This window comes from Hemiscyllium ocellatum, chromosome 15 (genome assembly GCF_020745735.1).
Source record: "Hemiscyllium ocellatum isolate sHemOce1 chromosome 15, sHemOce1.pat.X.cur, whole genome shotgun sequence".
Classification (NCBI taxonomy): domain Eukaryota; kingdom Metazoa; phylum Chordata; class Chondrichthyes; order Orectolobiformes; family Hemiscylliidae; genus Hemiscyllium; species Hemiscyllium ocellatum.
Genome location: NC_083415.1, coordinates 42,973,518 through 42,997,013, shown reverse-complemented (window position 1 = coordinate 42,997,013; position 23,496 = coordinate 42,973,518). Strand labels below are relative to the sequence as shown.

The following is a 23,496-nucleotide window of genomic DNA, read 5'->3' as shown; positions in this document are numbered from 1 at the left end:
ACCATCTCTCAACCATTTTGGGCCCCATATCTAAGGAAAGATGTTCTGGTTCTGGAGTGTGTTCAGGGGAGGTTCACGAGAATGATCCCAAGAATGAAAAGCTTAACATATGAGGAATGTTTGAGGACTCTGGGTTCATACTCATTGGAGTCTAGAAGGATGAGAGGGGATCTAATTATAACATACAGAATACTGAATGGCCTGGACAGAGCGAACGTCTGGCAGATGTTTCCATTGGTAGCAGAGACTAGAACCCGTGCGCACAGCCTTAGAGTAAAAGGAAGACCTTTTCTAACAGAGATAAGGAGAAGTTTCTTCAGACAGAGAGTAGTGAATCTATGGAATTCATTGCCACAGAAGGCTGTGGAGGCCAGTTCATTGAGTATATTTAAGACAGAGATTAATAGGTTCCTGAGTCTCAAGGGGATTAAGGGTTACCAGGAGAACGTGGGAGAAGGAGGTTGAGAAAATTATCAGCTATGATTGAATGATGGAGCAGATTCGATGGGCTGAATGATCTAATTTCTGTCCTAAGTCCAATGGTCTTAAGTGTGCCATTGCTAAGCTCTTGAACCACTTCATCAAGATTGTCAATAGATAAAGATTAGACCAGCAGCTCCAGTATGCTGAACTCAATTCCAACTTCTCAATAGCTTTTCTTGCTGACATTAACTAATTCAGCATAGATCATACCTGCATGGCTGAACATTTCATCAGGTCTGTCTCCAATCAACAAACAAATGACCGTATATAATACCAGTCTTGGAAATTCCGGGATGGAGATGCTGTAAATTGAGTTGCATATGCGTTTGTATGTCTTATTTGTTGGTTTTCCCCAGGGGGATCTTGTGAAATGGAATTTTAATATTCTGTTCTCTTGTCATTTAGTCAGCATAAGGTCTGGGCACCAAGATCTCTTTGTAGCAACATGAGCTGTGTGATTATGAATTGAGTACTGCTTTATCAACAATGATCTTTCTAACAGTGTCTATCACATGAGTAAATAGCAGCTGGAATAAATGATTAGTAGTGATAAAAAGGTAAATTTTGATCCCTCTTTCAGTTATGTTGCGCCCAATTAAGATTCTTCTTTATACAGTGCAGACATTTCATTACAATGTTACAAGGGAGTTACCCCACTTAGCACTGATTAGCTGAATCTGCACTGATGCGACATTTTATGTCCAATATCTGAGAGTTCTATCAAGTTAGATGTTGTGCTATTAGACTTTAATTAGACATGTCACTGTCAATAAAGGGACAAACATTTTATGTCAGCCTCCTCTATTATTTCTGCACATATCTAACTTCAGCACATTGAACACTGTTCCTAACATTTGAGTTCCCCTTTCATGGATCCATAGTTTTTTGTCAAATGCCCTGGAAAGGCAGATAAAATTTTAAAAAGACAGTCCAAAGGAAACTGATGGACAAGATTTCAATTCACAAAACGTTAACTCTCAACTGAGATAATTCAAAAATTAATTCATTTAGGGAGCATAACTAAAATAAAAATGCATGCTTCACTTTAAATAATAGATATCAGAGATGCTTCAAGAAATTACAAGCACTCACATCACTTCCTGCACCATTGTGGGAGTATATGCATTCTCATAGTCCTTGCAACTTGGCATCAATGACGTTGGATTCCTTGCTTACTGCTCAATAATTTTAGTCTTTGAATCCCATTCACCACAGGTCTATTCCATCCAACATCACTCAACATGTCATTGAAATCAAAGCTCGTGTCGACTGTTCTGATTCCAGCTGATTGTATTACTGCTCAGGTCAGACTGCAGAGTGAAATCTGGCTTGGTCGACCATATATTTGTTATTTCTTTTTGTTTACAGTAGAGATCAGGCTTAACATATTCACAAGAAGCTGCTAGTGTACTTTTAACGATAGAATGTAAATGTTTATTACACTCCAGAATTACAAAATTGATGCTACATTTGACAAGAATGTAATGAAGAGTCAACCCTGTCTCCACATTAAAGATTGTTGCTCGGCCGACATAGCTATAATCAGATTCTTTTTGGCAAATTGATGTGTATTTGCTTGATGGTATTTTGTTCAGTGAATGTCCATTCAAGACTGTTTAAATGAGAAGTTTTGTAGGATGTTTTCCTCTCTGGCACCCCAATAGCCTTTTGCTTCTGGAGCTTTCTTCTCTCATGAATCTATGCACCTCAGGATTTCTCCCTGTCCTGACTGCTTAGAGACTACTAATAACAGCCCCCCTGCTATTGCGAGCTTCCTCCTATCCCAGCATATTTACTGCTGGCTCCTGTTGTCTCTCTCCGTGGTGGTTAAGCTCGTCAGCAAAGCTTCCTCACCTATTATTCCCTAAGTAGCTGATTGAAATCATATGACTTTTAATAGATGCTGTTTTGAACTCAATGTTGAAAATGTCTTTCTGACCTATAAAGAAGTCGTGTCTTTATAAATCTGGAAAAGTAAAATTCATCTTCCTCCTCTTTCGAAACCAAGTTCTCAAATAGTCATGGTATTATTATCATTAATAATTGTAATAATAATAATAATAATCAACTCACCACCTTCTCAAGGGCAACTAGTGATAAATGGTGCCTGCAAATGCTAGCCAGGAAGCGACACCCATATCCCACAAATGAATAGAAAAATCCTTCACAGCACTATCCACCATCTCTCACTTGAGTAACCACAGAGGTGCTGGGATAAAATTCCCAGAGTGTCACTTCTCTGAACTTTTAGAATGGTTTGGTGGACATTGGTAATGCTATAACAGCAGTAATAGGTCTTATCCAATCAACAGGGAGGAGAAAGTGAGGTCTGCAGATACTGGAGAGTGCTGATGAAAGGCTCTGGCCTGAAATATTGATTTTCCTGCTTCTCGGATGCTGCCGCCCCTGCTGTGCTTTTGCAGCAACACACTCTCAACACTTATTCAATCAACAGTCCATTACCCTTCCTGTGTTCAGTCCTCTGTTATTTCCGACTGTAAAACACACACAGTAACACAACATCCTGTCTATACTCAGAGACCTGCTTCAAGACCTGGATCTATTTGAATGCTCCAAACCACAAAACTGTTCTGTTCAGGGAGAACCTTTTTGTTTCTTCTTTACAACCATTTTTATTATCTGCTGAATTATCAAACAGAAAATATGGGTTGACTCCAAGCCTCTTACAATTAGCTTTCTATTTAACATTTGCATCTTAGCTGTTCCTCTCCATGGCAACGTCAGGTTACATCTCTTGTAGCTGAATGATGTCACACCAATTAATCCAATTTCAGACTACCCCAGCCAACTTTGTTCTTAAAGGAATATTGTGCAAAAGAACCTTTTCAAATAAAATGTGGAGTTTAATTTAGATAAATGTGAGGTGCTGCATTTTGGGAAAGTAACTCAGAGCAGGACTTATACTCTTAGTAGTAACGTCCTAGGGAGTGTTGCTGAACAGAGGCCTTGGAGTGCAGGCTCATAGTTCCTTGAAAGTAAAGTCACAGGTAGATAGGATAGTGAAGAAGTTGTTTGGTATGTTTTCCTTAATTGGTCAGAGTATTGAGTACAGGTGTTGGGAGGTCATGTTGTGACTGTACAGAACATTGGTTAGGCCACTTTTGGAATATTGCATGCAGGTCTGGTCTCCTTCCTATCAGAAGGATGTTGTGAAACTTGAAAGGGTTCAGAAGAAACTTACAAGGATGTTGCCAAGATTGGAGGATTTGAGCTATAGGGAGAGGCTGAATAGGCTGGGGCTGTTTTCCCTGGAGCGTCGGAGGTGACCTCATAGAGGTTGATAAAGTCATGAGGGGCATGGATAGCATAAGACAAAGGCTTTTCCCTAGGGTGGGGGAGTCTAGAACTAGAGGGCATAGGTTTAAGGTGAGAGGTGAAAGATAAAGAAGAGACCTAAGAGGCAACTTTTTCACACAGAGGGCGGTATGTGTATGGAATGAGATGCCAGAGGAAGTGGTGGAGGCAGGTACATATGCAATACTTAAAAACCATCTGAATGGGTATATGAATAGGAAGGGAATAGAGGGATATGGGCCGGGTACTGGCAAATGGGACTAGATTAGGTTGGGATATCTGGTCGGCATGGACTGCTTGAACTGAAGGGTCTGTTTCCTGCTGTACATCTCTATGACTCTATGAGTCTTCACATATTTCATTCATTAGAGAATTATAGAATGGTTACTGCACAGAAGAGGGTGATTCAGTCTGCTGTATCTGTGCTAATTCACTAGTTCCTCTCCACTCTTGTTCTCCTATCTTGTCACTGCCATTCTTTCTCAGATAATTCTCTAACTCTCTTATCAATTCTCTACCACACTCTTAAGCACTGAATTCCAGTTTCTAACCACTTTCTACTGTTAAGATTTGTTTACAGATTTTTTTGAAAAATAGAGATATCAAGCTGATCTTGTCCTTTGTTTTTGGTGCGAGTTACATTGAGTTTTTCAAAGGGATTCGCACCATGACTTTGAACAAGATTTTCTTGCCATATTTCACCAAATGTGCCTCACTAATGACATCTGCCTCTATGAAGGCCCTCACCTCGGATTCTTCCCCACTTTACCACACAACAACACTGGAATGACACGTCAGTCACTGGATATCTGCCAAAACGCCAGCATCTCTTATGCCTGTGCCACCTTTACAAACCCATTGTGTACCCAGAGAAGGCACTGTCAGTCAGAGCTGCCTTGCATGGTTCTTAACATTTACCTGGACCTAGCAGACAGGGAGAAATTGTCACCCTGCTTTGTGTGTAGAGACCTGATAGATGGAGTGATGCAGACATAAGATGTCTTCCTCCTCTGGGAACAGCAGTGGACTGCTCACAACAGGCCAACCTGGTCCGAGGATGCCATGTGGGGTCATGCACGGTCAGCTTCCTGAAGGAATGCCCAGCAGTCCTCCACCCTACCAGTATCATTACTTTCTCTATGATACTTCACACTATGTCTGCCACTATAATCATGTCCCACCAAGGCTTGTGCTCCACCACTCTCACTTCCACTTTTCTCATCTTCCTCAATTAGCTTCAGCCACCACAAACTGTGACCCCACTCACCTTGCATGCCCTTTGCACTGCCCAGTCACTCAGGACACCTCCCCACATGCACCAAAAATAGCAGCTGTGCCCACCATATTTATATCCCTTAGTACCTGCCTCTTTCTCGTTCCAGGAGGAAAGCAGCCCTCAGTAAGGCAATAGGAGTTGAGATCGTGGTAGGCTGCCTGATGTTTGGCTTCTCACCCCTTATGTGGAGAGGATCCTAACTTTAACCACTTTGAGAGGCTGACTGGCTGTGCCCAAGCCTCTAGATTGGTATTGGATCTGCCCTTGACTAACTGTGCCAAGTCCCCTGAGTGAAGACCATCCCTCTTGAGTTGGCCAAGGTCTGCTGACATCCATGAAAAGCTTCTGAGCTTTGTGTCTACACTGATTGTACAGGCAAGACAGAAATAATACGAGCCTCATAGCTCAGGTTGAGGAGGCAAAGCATGCAAAGGCACAGCAAGGCAGGGATGCTGTGAATGTCCAGTTAGGCTCAAAATGAGTGAGCACTGTGGCAGCAAATGAACAGGCCAGAGATAAAGTCTAGTCCAGTGCTGGAGCTGGGTGTGTGTCCTTGAGTACTGTCTCCTTGCTGCAGCTTTACAATGAAAGTTGACAGAGCAGCCCAAGGTGTAGCATTAAAGTGCAGAGGTGTTCTGTAATGGATCGAAATGTGAAATGAGAATTTATAGAGGCTGCCCATTTGTTGGATGACAATGTTTGTGGATGTGGGTGCATATGGCTGATGCCTGTTGACTGCACCTTGAGATTTTGGTGCCCAGTGTCCAACATGGAGATCTTAAGAAGCGAGCAGTGAGTAGAAATAGCCAGGAATCTGCTTTGATTTCTACGTAAAGATTTCTTGACATTGAGCTTGTTTAGTGTGTTAGACAAGATAGGAAATAGAATTCCAGTGAGGCAGGTTGTGCTGTTCACAAGGCATTTAACTAGAAATAATCCCCTTTAATTGGCAATTCTGATGCCTAGTGACTTGAGAACAGCATTAAAGATCGAGCAACATGCTCCTGATGTCAAGATAGGTCTCGTCAAACTTCTCTTCTGACTCTGCCACAAATCTCAGCAGCAGCCTTGCTGTTCAAACCAGAATAAGATTATGCACATTATTTCCCAGTAATTCAAAGAAAGAATCCTTTGTCAAGATTCCATGTTTCGCCATTTAAACTGACTCAATAACATCAACTAAGCGATGTTTGGTAAGCACCTTAGACTAAAGTGCAAAGAAGGTGCTTTAACTACTCAATGCAATCAAAGACCGCACATCACATCACATTTTTCTACCATTCAACACTTCTAATAGAGTTGTAGTCTTGTCTATGAAGTTGCAATCTCCTTCAAGCTTCCGGCAGGATTTTCTCTCACTGGCCCCACCAGGTCAAGTATCCTTTTCGTAAACGTTTTGACATTCAGTCTTTTTTCAAAAAAGACATCCAGTCATAAGTTAACTTTTAGTCCCTCTCCTGTCCTTGATTTTCCACATGCCTTGTCTGTTCAGCTTGGTGAAAAACAGTCCATTTCCTCTGCTTGACATATCAGTATTTACCTGCCATGTCAACCCACCACTGTACTCCCTAGCCAACATCTCTGCTTCAGGTCTGCTGCAGTACTTCAGCGAGTTTCGGTACAAGCTGGAAAAGTAGCCTCTCATCTTCCTTTATGGGACACTGCAACCTCCAGGATTCAATACTGAGTTCAATAATTTTAAAGCTGAAAATGTGTTGCTGGTCAAAGCACAGCAGGCCAGGCAGCATCTCAGGAATAGAGAATTCGACGTTTCGAGCATAAGCCGATTCCTGATGAAGGGCTTATGCTCGAAACGTTGAATTCTCTATTCCTGAGATGCTGCCTGGCCTGCTGTGCTTTGACCAGCAACACATTTTCAGCTGTGATCTCCAGCATCTGCAGACCTCATTTTTTACTCAATAATTTTAAAACCTAAACACTTCATTCCATGTCCTTTGCAGCTCTCCCCTTGCCCCCAACCAGACCCTGTCATCACATGGATTCCTCTCAGCACAGCCAGCCCATTTTCACCTCCTCATTCACCCCATCATGAGCTTTTTACCTTGCCTGACTTACTATAATTCAAACCACTGTCTGCCTAACCTTATGTCATTCTGAACTCCATCTCCAACTATCCCTTCACTCCTTTTCCATCCCATCTCCTATCATCAGCATAAATATTGTCTATTCCAAGCTATTATCAGTTCTGAAGAAGAGTCATCACTGGACCTAAAACGGTTACTCTGATTTCTTTCAACAAATGCTGCCAGACTTGCTGAGTTTCTTCAGCAATCTGTTTATGTCATAGATCTTCAGCATTGCAATTCTTTGATTTGTTTTAGTATCATGTCTCAAAAGCTTTATTGAGTTTTTTGAGGAAGTAACAAAGAGGATTGATGAGGGCAGAGCAGTAGATGTGATCTGTATGGACTTCAATAAAGCAGTCGACAAGGTTCCCCATGGGAGACTGGTTAGCAAGGTTAGATCTCATGGAATACTGGGAGAACTAGCCATTTCAATTCAGAACTGCCTCAAAGGTAGAAGACAGAGAGTGGTGGTGGAGGATAGTTTTTCAGACTGGAGACCTGAGACCAGTGGAGCGCCACAAGGATCAGTGCTGGGTCAACTACTTTTCATCATTTATATAAATCATTTGGATGTGAGCATAAAAGGTATAGTTAATAAGTTTGCAGATGACACCAATATTGGAGGTATAGTGGACAGCAAAGAAGGTTACCTCAGATTACAAGGGGATCTTGATCAGATGGGCCAGTGGGCTGAGGAGTGGCAGATGGAGTTTAATTTAGATAAATATGAGGTGCTGCATTTTGGGAAAGCCAATCTTAGTAGGACTTACACACTTAATGGTATGGTTCAATGAATGTTGCTGAACAAAGAGACCTTGGAGTGCAGGTTCATAGTTCCTTGGAAGTAGAGTCATAGGCAGATAGGATAGTGAAGAAGACATTTGGTATGCTTTCCTTTATTGGTCAGATTATTGAGTACAGGAGTTGGGACGTTATGTTGAGGCTGTACAAGGCATTGGTTAGGCCACTTTTGGAATATTGCGTGCAGTTCTGGTCTCCTTCCTATCAGAAGGCTGTTGTGAAACTTGGAAGGGTTCAAAAAAGATTTACGAGGATGTTGCGAGGGTTGGAGGATTTGAGCTGTAGGGAACGTTGAATAGGCTAGGGCTGTTTTCTTTGGAGTGTCGGAGGTTGAGGGGTGATCTTATAGAGGTTAATAAACTCATGAGTGGCATGGATAGGATGAATAGACAAAGTCTTTTCCCTGGGGCGGGGGAGTCCAGAACTAGAAGGCATAGGTATAGTGTGAGAGGGAAAAGGTATAAAAGAGACCTAAGGGGCAAGTTTTTCATGCAGAGGGTGGTGCATGAGTGGAATGAGCTGCCAGAGGAAGTGTTGGAGTTTGGTATAATTGCAACATTTAAAAGGCATCTGAATGGGTATATGAACAGATTGGAGGGCATATGGGCTTGGTGCTGGTAGGTGGAATTGGGTTGGATTGCGTTATCTGGTCATCATGGACAAGTTGGACCAAATGGTCTGTTTCTGTGTTGTACATCTCTGTGACTCTATTTCCTTTTGATGTTATTCACTAAATCTCTGTGACCAATTGTGAGAGTCTATGAGTCAGTGTGCAGCAAGACCCGTTGTTTCCTCCTTTGTGTGCAGGTGTTAAAATTATCTCCTTATTTTCATTGCATTTTTATCTAGATCTCTGTTCTGGGACCAACCAGTCTCCAGGCAGATTTCATAGTAGGCCACACTTCCTCTCCAAATTATTCAATTTTACCTTGAATTAAAGAACGCATGTCTCCAGTGCCTTTGTTTATCAATCCTTCTTCAACCATGAACCGTTTCTCCCTATTTGCATGTAGAAACATCTCATGATTTTGAATTTGAATTTGAATTTTAAATTTCCTCCTCAGTTTCTCTTCTCCAGTCTGAAATAATGTATTTGCTTTCCGAAGAATGTTTACTTTCGCATTACAAGTAAAACAACATACAATGTGCCATCATTTTCTACCCAAGCATTGGTTTGTGGACAACAATGTCGGAGTCTCGGCATGGTGAACATGGTCACCAGACAGCAAACATTGCAGCATTCTGCCTCACATTACACCATATTCCCTGGATGAGCACTCAGCCTAATTGAACCTTTACGGACAATCATCTGATCAAAGTAGAAGCACCCATAGGCAACATAAACACAAAATAGTGGGTGTAATCATGTATCACAAAGTAGTAGTGCTTGTCCTTATATTGCAAAAAATGACAAACCCAATAAACATTCTTTTTTTAAAATGGTTTACTCACAAGTTAGGTGTTTGTATGGTAATAGAGATACTAATTCAAACTGGTTCAAATCACTTTTATGACTTGAAGTATACAAAAACTTCAGTAGCAGAATTGAACACCCGAAACATCCACATTTTGCTTTGTTATTTTCTACAATATAAGAACAATCACATCTCATTTGTGAGATACGCTAACACCCATGACCTGTACGTTGGTCAAATTTCGGCTGAGGTTCCTGAAAAATGTGAAGTGATGACTGGGTTGTTACAAAATGCTCAAGTTACTTTGGTATCGAGTTTAATCCATGTTATTTATTTTATCTATAATTGCTTCTACTTCAATCAGGTCTGTAAAGGCTCAATCAGTGTCAAAAACTGTGTTGCTGGAAAAGCATGGCAGGTCAGGCAGCATCCAAGGAGCAGAAGAGTTGACGTTTCAGGCATAACCTCCTCATCAGGAATGTGGTTGGGAGAGGGGGCTGGGGGCAAGGGGTCTGAGGGATAAATGGGAGTGGGGTGGAGGTGGGGGAAGGTAGCTTGAAAGGTGATAAGTAGATGAAGGTGGGGGCTGCTGGCTACTGTGTCCATTGCTCTTGATGTGGTCTCCTCTACATTGGTGACACAGGATGCCAACTTGCAGAATGGTTCAGAGAACATCTCCAGGACACACGCACCCAACAACCCCACCACCCTGTGGCCTACCACGTCAACTCTCCCTCCTGCTCTGCCAAGGACATGCAAGTCCTGAGTTTCCTCCAACACCAAATCCAAGCTACCCAATGCCTGGAGGAAGAACACCTCATTTTCCACCATGGGACCCTCCAACCAGCTAGCATCAATGTCTATTTCATCAGTTTCCTCATCTCCCCTCCCCCCACCTTAATTCGGATCTAACCCTCCAACTCAGCACTGCCCTCTTGAACTGTCCCATCTTCCATCTTCCTTCCCACCTATCCATTCCAAACTATCACTATCAACCCCCATCTTGAAACACCTATCGCTACCTTCTCCCCAGCCACACACCAGTCTCATTTATCTCTTAGTCTCCTTGAGACCCCCACATTCATTCCTCATGAAGGGCTTATGCCTGAAACATTGACTCTGCTGCTCCTCAGATGCTGCCTGGCTGGCTATGCTTTTCCAGCATCACATGTTTTGACACTGATCTCCAACATCTGCAGTCCTCATTTTCCACAAGGCTCAATCACTGTTTATCCAGGCAATAATGTGTGAGTTGAGACAGAGTGCCGCAGTGTTTGCTGTCTAGTGAGCTGTTCACCATGCCTAGACTCCAACATTGTTGCCCACAAATCAATACTTGGGTAGGAATTGATGGCACCATGTGTATTGCTTTACCTGTAATGCAAAAAAAAACATTCTTTGGAAAGCAAATGCATATTCTCAGAGTGGAGAAGAGAAAGTGATGAGGAAATTTAAAATTCAAAATGAAATAAGTTCATCGCAACAAGCATTTGAAAACTCATAACAAAGAATTATCATTCACAATGTTGGTAATCCTTTTTGAGACATTATTGAGGATAAATAAGTGCTTACACACTTATTAATGAATACAATGTCATGTGAGACATACGGTGTGTACTGGAAGGACAGAGTTGCTATTCCCTGACAAAACTGTGGATGCTGAAATCTAAAATAAAAGCAAAATTCTGCTAATACTCAGCAGGTCTGGTGTCATCTCTAGATAAAAACAGAGATATCATTTCAGATCCATACCTATCATCAGAACCCTTCAAAAACTAATGTGGTAAAGAAATACTGGAAGACTGCATATGGTAACCTATTTAGTGCGCTGCTTAGGGACAAGACTACCATTGTGGGTTTGCTAGCCAACTCAGGAATAACCTGGGTTTTCATTGCTAGTTTTGCAGCAGAAATATACATTCAAGAATGAACATTACAACTGGCTCCATGAACTGCTACGTTATTTTCTAGTCCTGTGTACCCCTAGATTTTCACTTATTCTTTTTATGTGTCCACATAAATGTGTTTTATGAAATAAGTAGGAGAAGATCTTTTCCTTTTACAACATGAAAATGTCTTTTCAATTTATTCTCTTTATAGAAAGGTAATCATGAAATTCGAGAGATTAGACAGTTCCATTTTACCAGCTGGCCTGATCATGGAGTACCCTGCTATGCGACGGGGTTATTGGGATTTGTAAGACAAGTAAAGTTCCTGAACCCAGCTGATGTTGGTCCTGTTATAGTACATTGCAGGTATGTCATGTCACAGTACACATTTTATTCATCACTTGGCATGCACCTGTTTCATTTGTTACTCGGTTAATGCTTATCACCATTTTTGTACTGTTTGCAGCAAACTTGCAACTCCATTGAGGATTAACATTACTGCAGCAAATAGAAAAACTAAAAACATTTTGAATGTCTCTGAATGGTGTTGTATTTTGATGCAGTTAGAAAAGAACATATAATCTCGTTATCTCAATGAGCATTATCATTGGACTATCAGATTACTTCAAGCAGTGTGTTCATGTTCTGTCATTATTTTAATATTTCCCTGTTTTAGTGCTGGAGCAGGGAGGACTGGCTGCTTTATTGCCATTGACATCATGCTTGATATGGCAGAAAGTGAAGGTGTCGTGGACGTTTACAATTGTGTCAGAGAGCTTCGTTCACAGAGGGTCAACATGGTACAGACAGAGGTACTGACCATATGATTTATTAATTTTGGTTTTACTGCCTTAAGATTTTCTCTTTTATTTTGCATTTTCAATGTCTCTGGTAAAGCTTACTCCTTTGATTTATCTGGTAAATGTTGAGAGTATATTTTATCACTTTCAGGAATAGAAATACTAATTGAATTGCATTTTAACAGAAAGCAAAAAGGTTTGCAGTCCATTCAAATTAATCTGTGACATAACCCCAAAGGCTCTGTTCCAGGAATACATTTATCAAGTTCCTACAACCAGCAGGAGCCATGCACCCAGCCATGCACATTGGAAATTCATGGCTACATAAGATATATTCACCATTTGTTTCTCAACAATATTCTGATATGCTCAGCTTGCAAAGAAAACTCTTCAGTGCAACCTCAGAAAACCATCCCTTGAATGTGCCAAAATATATGCAACACAAAATTCAAATGCATGATGCCAGATTTTCTTTGCAAACATGGGTGGTCTTCAAGGTGGTAAATGCTATCTTTTCATCTCTGGTGTGGGTTGGGCCGAATTGCTGTGTCGATGAGGGATACAAAGTGAATATTTGTTGGGTATATTCAGAGTAGGCAGATCATGAGGTGCACTGCTGATTTGACGCCAGTGCCACCATTTTGGGGCTGAATGTTCCAACTAACACTATGTTCAGCTGAACATACTTTCGTCAGCAGTTGTGGAATGATGTACATGTACTTCAATGGAACCATCATACACTGCTACCATTGAGACAGGATGTGATGTAGTTATCCCATGACTCTGTTCTCAGACAGACCTTTGTGTATAATATCCAAGTCATAGGACCGGTACATTTACATTATACATTACAATATAACATGGCAGGCTGAACCACCATACCAGTGATATTATCAAGGATTTTCACCATATTTGGGTTGATTATTGATAGATTCATGCTGTCTAGTGTTAGTATTGTATAAATGTTTGGTGCTTTCTTGCGTTTTCGAAAAGAAATAATGAAAGGGACTGGTATGGCATGTACTGAAGGACTTGATTCTGACTTAAAGCATTCTGTACAAACTAGCTGTTCCCACACCAGGATGCTGTAGTAGGCATTCTCCTTGGACAGTATGACTGAGAACATAAACAGAGGTGACACAAGAGGGGAGGAAACAGCTGGAAGAGGATGAGGGCAGGAAGGGTTCTTTAAAGTCAGCAATATCCAGCTACAATAGGGAGCAGTTGTCGTAACTGAATGTCAGTGAGAAGTAATGCATAGAAGTTTGTACTTCACTAAAGGCATTTTCGCTGAAATCTACAACGTGCTGAATTACAACTACAACTCAGAATAGGACGAGGAAAGCATTATGAGCCACGATGGAGATGACCATGACCATTAGCTTTTATTTGTCTGGGTTCCTAGAGGACATTATTCACAACATCTCACATTAAGCTGCATATTATTGCTTCATAAGGTTGGGTCTCCAATATTCTCAATGATTAAATTTCATTCTTTTGTATCAGTAATCAGAAGACAAGACAGGCATGTGATTTTGCAGCAATTGCAAACCTCCCGATGGGAGAGGGTGTGAATGACTGCATGCATGTCTCTTCGTGAACATTGCATGGCCACCTTGAGATTTAACCCCATCAGAAAGGGATTCCACTTTCTCAGTATCCAACTGGTGTGTGAGCCATTGCAGTGAATCATGCAAGTCAATACTATGGTTTCTGGTAGCAGTCAAGTGCCATCATTCTGTATCAGCCCACTGTGACATTTACCACATCAAACCAGTGGCTATACTGTATGTTAAAAGGCTGTCTGTTGACAACAAGGCTGATAACTCTGGCAGTGTGGTGCTGAAAAGGCATAGCACGTCGATTCTCCTGCTCCTCGGATGCTCCCTGACCTACTGTGCTTTTCCAGCATCACACTCTCAAATCTGATCTCCAGCATCTGCAGTCCTCACTTTCTACGACCTGATAACTCTGGTACACCAGTCACACAAAGTAGGCAGTATAAATAAAGTGAATCCACACCAGTACAAGGTACGAGATAGAGAAGATCATTGACATGCTGCAACAGTGCTCCCACTGTTGAATAGCACTGGGGCAGTCCTGTAACACTCAGGAGAACACTTGTTGAAATGCATAGTAGTTCCTTCATGCAGGTCATAAGACAAATGCCTTTGGCATAGATTGAGGAGTAGCAGGAGGACCAACCTTGACATCCCTTTTCTGCCATCCCATTCCTCATTCACCAACATTCTTTTCTTGCTAGCAAGGTGTTGGAGAACTGTGCAAGTCCATTTTGACACAAATCTCTTTAGCCATGTTGACTGGAGATGAGTACAGTCAGTTCTGATGTAACATGATAGGTCCATTCTCAGTGATCTCACATTAGAGGAAAATCACACAATAGCTGCACTATTTAAGTAAATGGGGTTGGAGCCAATGCAGGTAAGCAAAGTTCATGTTCTGCAAGTAATGGTCTGAATTCTTCAATCGCGTTAAAGCCAATTTGAGTTGAAGAAACATGCGTTATAGCAGAGCAAACTGTCTCTGAGGAACTGACAAGCATAGGTTGTGGTGAGGGATGTGCAGAAAGTTAGAGAAATGTGAGGCAATGACCTACTGGTATTATCGCCGGACTGTTAATCTAGAGACTAAGGTAATGTTCTAGAGACCCAGATAATGTTCTAGAGACCCAGGTAATGCTCTGAAGACCCAGGTAATGGTCTGAAGACCCAGATAATGTTCTAGAGATTCAAGTAATGTTCTAGAGATTCAAGTAATGTTTTAGAGATCCAGGTAATGGTCTGAAGAGCCAGGTAATGTACTGAAGACCCATCTGCCAGAACAGTTGATGGAATTTGAATTTAACAAAGTTCAGGAATTCAGAGTCTAATGATAACTGTGATTCCATTGTTGTTTATCAGAAAAAAAGCCCATCTGGTTCACTAATATCCTTTAGGGAAGGAAACTGTCATCCTTACCTGATCAGACTTACATGTAACTCCAGACACACAGTAATGTTGTTCTTGTCTGCAATGCCCACAGTCCTGTGAATTTTCTCTGTTAAAAATCTTTTGAAATAGTGGGATGTGAGAACCATGAACAAGAAGAGGATACCATCAGTTTCTATCATTTCAGCTTCTGGGCATTATACCAGCAATAGTTGGACAAACTTTGCCAGCACCATCTCCTCCTTAAGGACAATCCTTACTGGTTTGTACCTGCTGCCTTTGGGTCTGCTGCAAAATAAAGCAAAGTGTTTTATCTTTTACTTTCAGCAAATACTGCTGATTGAGCTGGTGGTTCTGGAGGATTCTTGCTGTTGGTGTCCCTGAGGCTGCTTGTTCCTTATCTCAATGTAACATCTTCAACTTCTTAGGTGTTGTAACATTCTGTGCATACAGGTTATCAAACACAACTGTCACAAGGAATGTGAAGACCACTCTCTTCATGCTCATTCCACCTGTGAATTATCTATTGAATACATTCCAGACTGATATTTCAATAGAACACTGCATGTTTGCTGCACTATTGAAAGTGCATAGAGTCATTGAGCCATAGAGATGTACAGCACAGAAACAGACCCTTTGGTCCAACTTGACGGTGCTGACTATAAATCCCAACCCAATATGGTCCCATCTAGGGTGTAGTTTTGCTCGCTGAGCTGTAGGTTTGACATCCAGACGTTTCATTACCGGGCTAGGTAACATCATCAGTGGCAACCTCCAAGTGAAGCGAAGCTGTTGTCTCCTGCTTTCTATTTATCTGTTTGTCCTGGATGGGGTTACTGGGGTTTGTGGTGATGTCATTTCCTGTTCATTTTCTGAGGGGGTTGCTAGATGGTATCTAGATCTATGTGTTTGTTTTTGGTGTTGTGGTTGGAGTGCCAGGCCTCTAGGAATTCTCTGGCATGTCTTTGCTTAGCCTGTCCCAGGATAGACGTGATGTCCCAGTCGAAATGGTATTTTGTTTCCTCCATGTGTAGGGCTATGAGGGAGAGAGGGTCATTACTTTTTACGGCTCGCTGATGTTCATGTGTCCTGGTGGCTAACTTTCTTCCCGTTTGTCCTACGTAGTGTTTCTGGCATCCTTGCATGGAATTTTGTAGACGACGTTGGTTTTGTCCATGGGATGTACTGGGTCTTTTATGTTTGTTAGTTTTTGTTTGAGAGTGTTGGTGGGTTTGTGTACTACTAGGATTCCAAGGGGTCTTAGTAGTCTGGCTGTCATTTCTGAAACTTCTTTGATGGTAAGGTGGTTAGGGTTTCTGGCTGTGTTTGGTCTGCTTGTCGTGGTTTGTTCTTGAGGAATCTGCGGACTGTATTTTTTGAGTATCCGTTCTTCTTGAATACATTGTATAGGTGGTTCTCTATTTTCTGAAGTTCATCTGTGCTGCAGTGTGTGGTGGCTTGTTGGAATAGTGTTCTGATACAACTTCGTTTGTGTGTGTTGGGATGGTTGCTGGTGTTGTTAAGTATTTGGTCAGGGTTTGTCGGTTTTCTGTATACACAGGTTTGTAGTTCTCCATTGTCCGTTCTTTCGACTGTGGCGTCCAGGAATGCGAGTTTATTGTCGGTTTCTTCCTCCTTGGTGAACTTTATGTCTGTGAGGGTGCTGTTGATGATGTTAAATGTCTCTTCTATCTTGTTTCGTTTTGTAATGACAAAGGTGTCATCTACTTAGCAGACCCAGATTTTTGGTTTGATGTTCCCACCTGCCAGCACTCAGCCCATATCCCTCCAAACCCTTCCTACTCATATACCCATCCAGGTGCCTTTTAAATGTTGTAATTGTACCAGCCTCCACCACTTCCTCTGACAGCTCATTCCATACTTGTACCACCCTCGGCGTGAAAAAGTTCCCCTTAAGTCTCTTTTTTATATCTTCCCCTGTCACCCTAAACCTATGCCCTCTAGTTCTGGACTCCCCCACCCCAGGGAAGAGACTTTGTCTAGTTATCCTATCCATGATTCTGTGAACCTCCATAAGATCAATCCTCAACCTCCGACACTCCAGGGAAAACAGTCCCAGCCTATTCAACCTCTCCCTGTAGCTCAAATCCTCCAACCCTGGCAACATCAATATCCTTCACATATGATACTTATGCAGATTTTAGATCTTGAACACTTGTGTAAGAAAAAAGGGAATTTCTAGGCTATCCAGACATATTTGCTACCTTCAATCAATATCACCAACAAATACAATAACTGACCACTCAAGTCATTGCTGTCCTCAGAACATTGCTGACAGCCAATGGCTGTTACATTTACTTATATAATAGGATCAATATAATATTGGACAATCAACTTCAGAAAAAGTAAATTCATTGTGTGAAGAGCTGTGAAATTAGCTAATAGTAGGATAAATCACTACATAAATGCAAAGTTAAAAATCACACAACACCAGGTTATAGTCCCACAGGTTTATTTAGTAGTTTATTTAGGGCGGCACGGTGGCACAGTGGTAGGGCGGCACGGTGGCACAGTGGTAGGGCGGCACGGTGGCACAGTGGTTAGCACTGCTGCCTCACAGCGCCAGGGACCTGGGTTTGATTCCCGCCTCAGGCGACTGACTGTGTGGAGTTTGCACGTTCTCCCCGTGTCTGCGTGGGTTTCCTCCGGGTGCTCCGGTTTCCTCCCACAGTCCAAAGATGTGCGGGTCAGGTGAATTGGCCATGCTAAATTGCCCGTAGTGTTAGGTAAGGGGTATATGTAGGGGTATGGGTGGGTTGCGCTTCGGCGGGTCGGTGTGGACTTGTTGGGCCGAAGGGCCTGTTTCCACACTGTAAGTAATCTAATCTAATCTAGTACTAGCTTTTGGAGCGCTGCTCCTTCATCAGCTGATTGATGGAGAGGCAGCACCTTGAAAGCTAGTGCTTCCAAATAAACCTGTTCACTGTAACCTGGTATTGTGTGATTTTTAACTTTGTCCACCCAGTCCAACAATGGCACCTCCAAATCACGTATAAATGCAAGATTTTTATTGATTGTAACCACCAGGGCATCGGACTGAATAATAATGTGCAGAAACAATGATAAGGAAATGATAGTCTTTTTGACTGGATGAAAATATACACCTGAGATAGCAGTATGATGCAATAATGCAACACAATTTTGTTTCCTTCATTCATCAGATGAGGAAGTCACTGGCTAGGTCAGCATTTACTGCCCATCCCTAAGAGTCAACAACATTGCTGTGGGTCTGGAGTCACATGTTGGCCAGACCAAGTAAAGATGACAGTTTCCTTCCCTGAAGGACATTAATGAGCCAGTTGGGTTTTTCCCAACAATGGATTCATGGTCATCATTAGATTCTTAATTCCAGATTTGTTGTTGAATTCACATTCCATGATCTGCTGTGGCAGGATTCGAACCCAGGTCCCTAGAACATTACCTGGGTCCCTGGACTAACAATTGAGAGTGTGCCGCTGGAAACGCACAAAAGGTCAGGCAGCATCCGGGGATCAGGAAAATCGACATTTCGGACAGGAATCATTCCCTATTTCTGATGAAGAGGTCTGGCCCAAAACATCGATTCTCCTGCTCCTCAAGATGCTGCCTGACCTGCTGTGCTTTTCCAGCAACACACTCTCAACTCTGATCTCCAGCATCTGTCTCTCTGGATTAACAGTCCGGTGATAATACCACTAGGCCAGTGCCTCCCCCTACTTGTCTAATTTTAATAAGCAATGACCATTGAAGTTTATTCTATAATCGCCATATTGTATGACTTATGTTTGCTGATTATGTTTGCTATTTTCTGACTTAATAATCCCAGCAGAGAACTCTCTGTTGGTGTACGTGTGAGTAAACTATAATACAGAGATTAACAATTGATTCACGACATACATGAAGATCTGTCCATTAAAATTACTGTGTGTATGCCTGCAATAATCAAATTTTCAGGCAACGTCTTCCAACGAAAATTTAAAGATTGATTTCTGCATGAAGAATATTTTGAGGGGTTGTATGAGCTTAATTTCACCCCACACAGCATGAAACAAAGACAAAAAGAAAACTTTCTGTGGTATCCAAAAAACGTTGTCCCAGGATCAAATCAAGACACAAAATCTAAATCACGGAGGTTTACTTTTCAAATGTCAGCAGTCATTGTTTTCCTGTTCTGTTGTTCTTCATTTGGTCTTCATTTTTTACATAATCCTTAGAGTAAGCTTAAAAAACGAAACATTGTAGTAACATTAATGATAGCATCCTCACCAAAGCATTGCTCGACCTCAATGCTCAATTCTTGCCTGGACCCAACATGGAAACTTTCAGCAACGTGTGATAGAAGACTTAGTCGGTAAAAGAGAACCTACCAACTTGGCCTTTCCATAGCTTCAGGAAGGACTGGAGGTGGAGGCAGATTTCAGGAGAAGCCGCTCCTTGTAAGCTGGAACCACCTTGATTTGCAGCAGAATCAAGTAGCAGCTTTACTGTTGCCCAGTTTCTCTGGATCAGATCTGTGAGCCTATCATACTCACAAAACGACAACTTCGCCCATCAGAGCATACAATTCATTCAATCCATAGGCTTTCCAGATTTCAGGTTGTTTGATATCAAGAAAGATCAGGTTTTATACATCAAAGGGGCTTTTATTATCTTAGAAAGTCTGTAGTGCTAACAATGATTTGGTGTCCTTTGACAATTTTCAGTCTAAATATCTCCTGTATTGTATTTTGTATTACCATCTTCTTTCAGATTAAGGATTTCCAATCACGCATGGTAATTGGTGAAATAACAACATGGGTTCTTTATTTGAAGATATGACTAGATATAAATAATATTCACTTGGACCTAAGTTTTTTTTTAAAAATTCATTCATGGGATGTGGGTATCTCTGGCTAGGCCAGCATTTATTGCCCATTCCTAATTGCCCAGAGGATAGTTAAGAGTCAACCACATTGCTAGGGTCTGGAGTCACATGTAGACCAGACCAGATAAAGGTAGCAGTTTCATTCCCTAAAGGGTATTAGTGAACTAGATGGGTTTTTCCCCAACAATCAACAATGGTCATCATTAGACGCTTAATTTCAGATCTTTCTTCATTGAATTTAAATTCCACCATCCGCCCGTAACAGGATTTGAATCCAGGATCCCGCAGCATTACCCAGGACTCTGGACTAACAGTCCAGCAATCATGCCAATAGGACATTCCTGGCATTGTTACTTCAGACATATAGCACTAATACATTGTAATGTCAAGCCATTCCTTCTTTATTGTTTCTATATTTTTGATTGTGGACTAAAATAATAAAAAGGACATGATTTACAAACTAAGGATTGTTAAAGGATTGCTGCATTTTTAAAAGTGAGTAATCTGACATGAATTGTCAGTGTTGTTTACACAGCTACTTGTTCAAACAGTAGTGGAATTCTTGTTATTGAAAAGCTTGAGCCAGTGGGTATGTACAAATGGACCTTTGGCCAACAGTTAACTAGCAACTAGTGTGTAGACTGATAACAAAGACCTCCTGCCTGTCAATAATTGTGTGATTGGCTCCCAGGTAGTTGAACAGTTTGGGAGCATGAATGTTTGGGCAGAAGCTGTTGAATCTCCAGAGAGGAAGGAACTGTGGTTCTGTTCAACAGTGAAAAGTACCTCATACCTGAAGGTTACCAATTTATTCTCTCTCATCAATTGCTGTAAGCTGTGAATTTCAATGAATAAGTCAGATACCTTTCTAAGTGTCTACAATCACCCAAACCTCCTGCAAACGGATGAAAGTATCTGGAGAAGGAAAACTGAGAAACAGTATTCTGATTAGCAAAAGGATCATCCCAGCAAACCCCTTGGACAGGACCATTAAAATACAATTCCAGTCTTTCCCTCCACTCATATCACCCATGATCTTTACTACATGTGTGTAGATGGATAACATCATAAGTGGATTCAAGTTTTAACTTGTACAGAGTCATATGCCAATGGTTCATAATTGTTATAGATAGATTGATTACTTACAGTGTGGAAACAGGCCCTTTGGCCCAACAAGTCCACACCGACCCTCCAAAGAGCAACCCACCCAGACCCATTCCCCTACGCCTAACACTACGGGCAATTTAGCATGGCCAATTCACCTAACCTGCACATTTTTGGACTGAGGGAGGAAACTGGAGCACTCGGAGGAAACCCACACAGACACGGGGAGAGAATGTGCAAACTCCACACAGACAGTTGCCTGAGGCGGGAATTGAACCCGGGTCTCTGGCACTGTGAAGCAGCAGTGCTAACCACTGTGCCACCGTGCCACCCATATAGCTAGAATCTACTATTTGCAATAAATTATAATTCTTGTTAAATACAGAAACTTGAACTGTGCTTTGTCAACCTGGGTTTAAAAGGCTAGATGATTTAGCATACATTTTGAAATCTTTAACAGTTGTGCTGACCCCAGGATTAGTGGGGCTTGTTTTCCAGCATGTTACTCCTGTGAGACAGAGCATACTGTTGGGATTAATAATGATTCACTGTGGTTTAAGATACTGTCCCTTAAAGGCTTATGCACATCATATCACAAGATCCTCCTTTCAAAATAACTTCTAAAGAATGAAACTATTTACGTGACAGTTAATCAAAATAATATTGTCTGAATGTATTTTAACACAGAGCAATAAATCTACAAGTGTTCGAAATGTAGCATCAGTTTTCTTGACCATCCAGACTCTGGACGTGATCTTTGCCGGAGGCTGTTGTATGTTTTCAGAATACTGGCTCAGGTTGCTTTAATTGTGTGGTGTATTAGATTGTTCTAATTGCAAGAAGAAGTCTCTGTGTTTTGGTTGTAGTACTGTCCTGATTTGGCATGAGTTTACTTGCATTGTCATGGCATTTGGTGTTCATACTTACTACAATCTTGGCTCTGGACGATGATAACATTTTTTACTGCATTCCTGATGTCATTCAGGTTGTGTAATTCATTACTGCATGCCAGTCAAAAGGCTTGTTCAACTTCCCCTGCTTTGGAGTATTAACATATGATGGCTGGGGGTGGGTTGTGCCTGTTTTGCCTGCCAAATTACAATGCTGCATTGCTCTATGATGATTGGAAGTTGTAAATGGGTACACTTGCTCAGTTCAGATAGCATTGTGTTGCCTGTTGGCTGATAGTCAGCAATACAGAATTAGGTCGATTTCTCCAAATGTACACAAATTGTTTCTGATAGTGTTCCTCATGGTCTGTGGGTTTTGTCATTGTCTTGATGATACCACAGGTGGTGACCAAGGGCAGATCCTTGCACACTAGTGGGCTTGTGATCACTGAAACTCTGGTGTCCATAACATAAAAATTTGGGGGATCCAGGGTGGGTTTTTGTAGTGACACTTCAGTATAATTGAGACAAGGGCTAGAATCTCTGTGATTGTACCCAGTGAGTTTTGCATTGGTTGCACAAATCATTGCTTGCAACTTCTGTGGATACATACATTTCAGTATAAAAAGTGAAAGGACATTTCTACCTGCATCAATGCCCAGTTTTGTATGTTGGTTGCACAGATGTTTTATCTGTGAGCATTTTATCTGTTCAGTGGCAAAAGCTTCTTTTGCAACCACTGTCCCAATATATGTTTTTATGTTCACCGTGCTGAATGTCAGCTAACTTTGTGTGTCAATGTGCTGGTCATTCTCATTATCTAATCATGGAGCTTGACTAGACATTTTGTGACTCAATACCGTTTCTTGATGTTGTTTGGTATGCATTCCTGTTTCAAGGGCAGTAGTTGCTTTGTCTCTATTTGTGGAGGTGCTGGTGTTGGACTAGAGTGAACAAAGTCTGAAGTCACACGACACCAGGTTATAATGTAACAGGTTTATTTGAAATCACAAGCTTTTGGAACGCTGATGCTTTATCAGGTTAAATTTAAGATACATTCCCTGAAAAGTACATGCACATCGTACCTCAAAATGTTTGGTTCTTTAGTTTACGGGCTTTCATCCCTAAAAAAAAACTAAGGTTGATTTTTATACAAGTCAAATGAAAAATTATGAAACTTTTAAGCCGAAATCCTTAGATCATTCATGCATAATATGGACTTGCATGGATACATGCAGCAATTGATGGCTACAACATCATTCTCAATATCCCAAAATCAATCCCAGTACCACTATCAAGTGCATCTGTGGCATTACGTCAGATCATTCTCAGAATCCTGTGTCGGAAGGAACATGATGGAAGATAAGGAACGAGTGGAGGCAGGGCAAGCAGAAATCAGGGAAAATGTATGTCTTAATGTCTTGTTTGTACTGGTAATGCATGATGAACTTATCAACTTGAAACCAAAATGTGTGGATAGTTTTGTTCACTCTATTTGGATAGTATCACCAGACTCAGGAGAATATTCTTCCTCATTAGTAAAAAGGTGCTTGCAATCAAGCAGTCTTGTGTTCATTTGGCATCAATAGCTTTGCAAAATCAGCTGAATTATAGAACTGGTTTG

General features: G+C 41.4%; 1 protein-coding gene across 1 annotated transcript in view; it reads left to right on the top strand.

The window, feature by feature from the left end:
- ptprt (protein tyrosine phosphatase receptor type T) overlaps nt 1–23,496 on the top strand; it is a 1,408,195-nt gene that overhangs the window by 1,360,029 nt on the left and 24,670 nt on the right. Inside the window, exons 25-26 of the mRNA XM_060836083.1 lie at nt 11,478–11,632; nt 11,943–12,078. Coding sequence (XP_060692066.1) covers nt 11,478–11,632; nt 11,943–12,078 — 291 coding nt within the window. The remainder of the gene's footprint in view (nt 1–11,477; nt 11,633–11,942; nt 12,079–23,496) is intronic.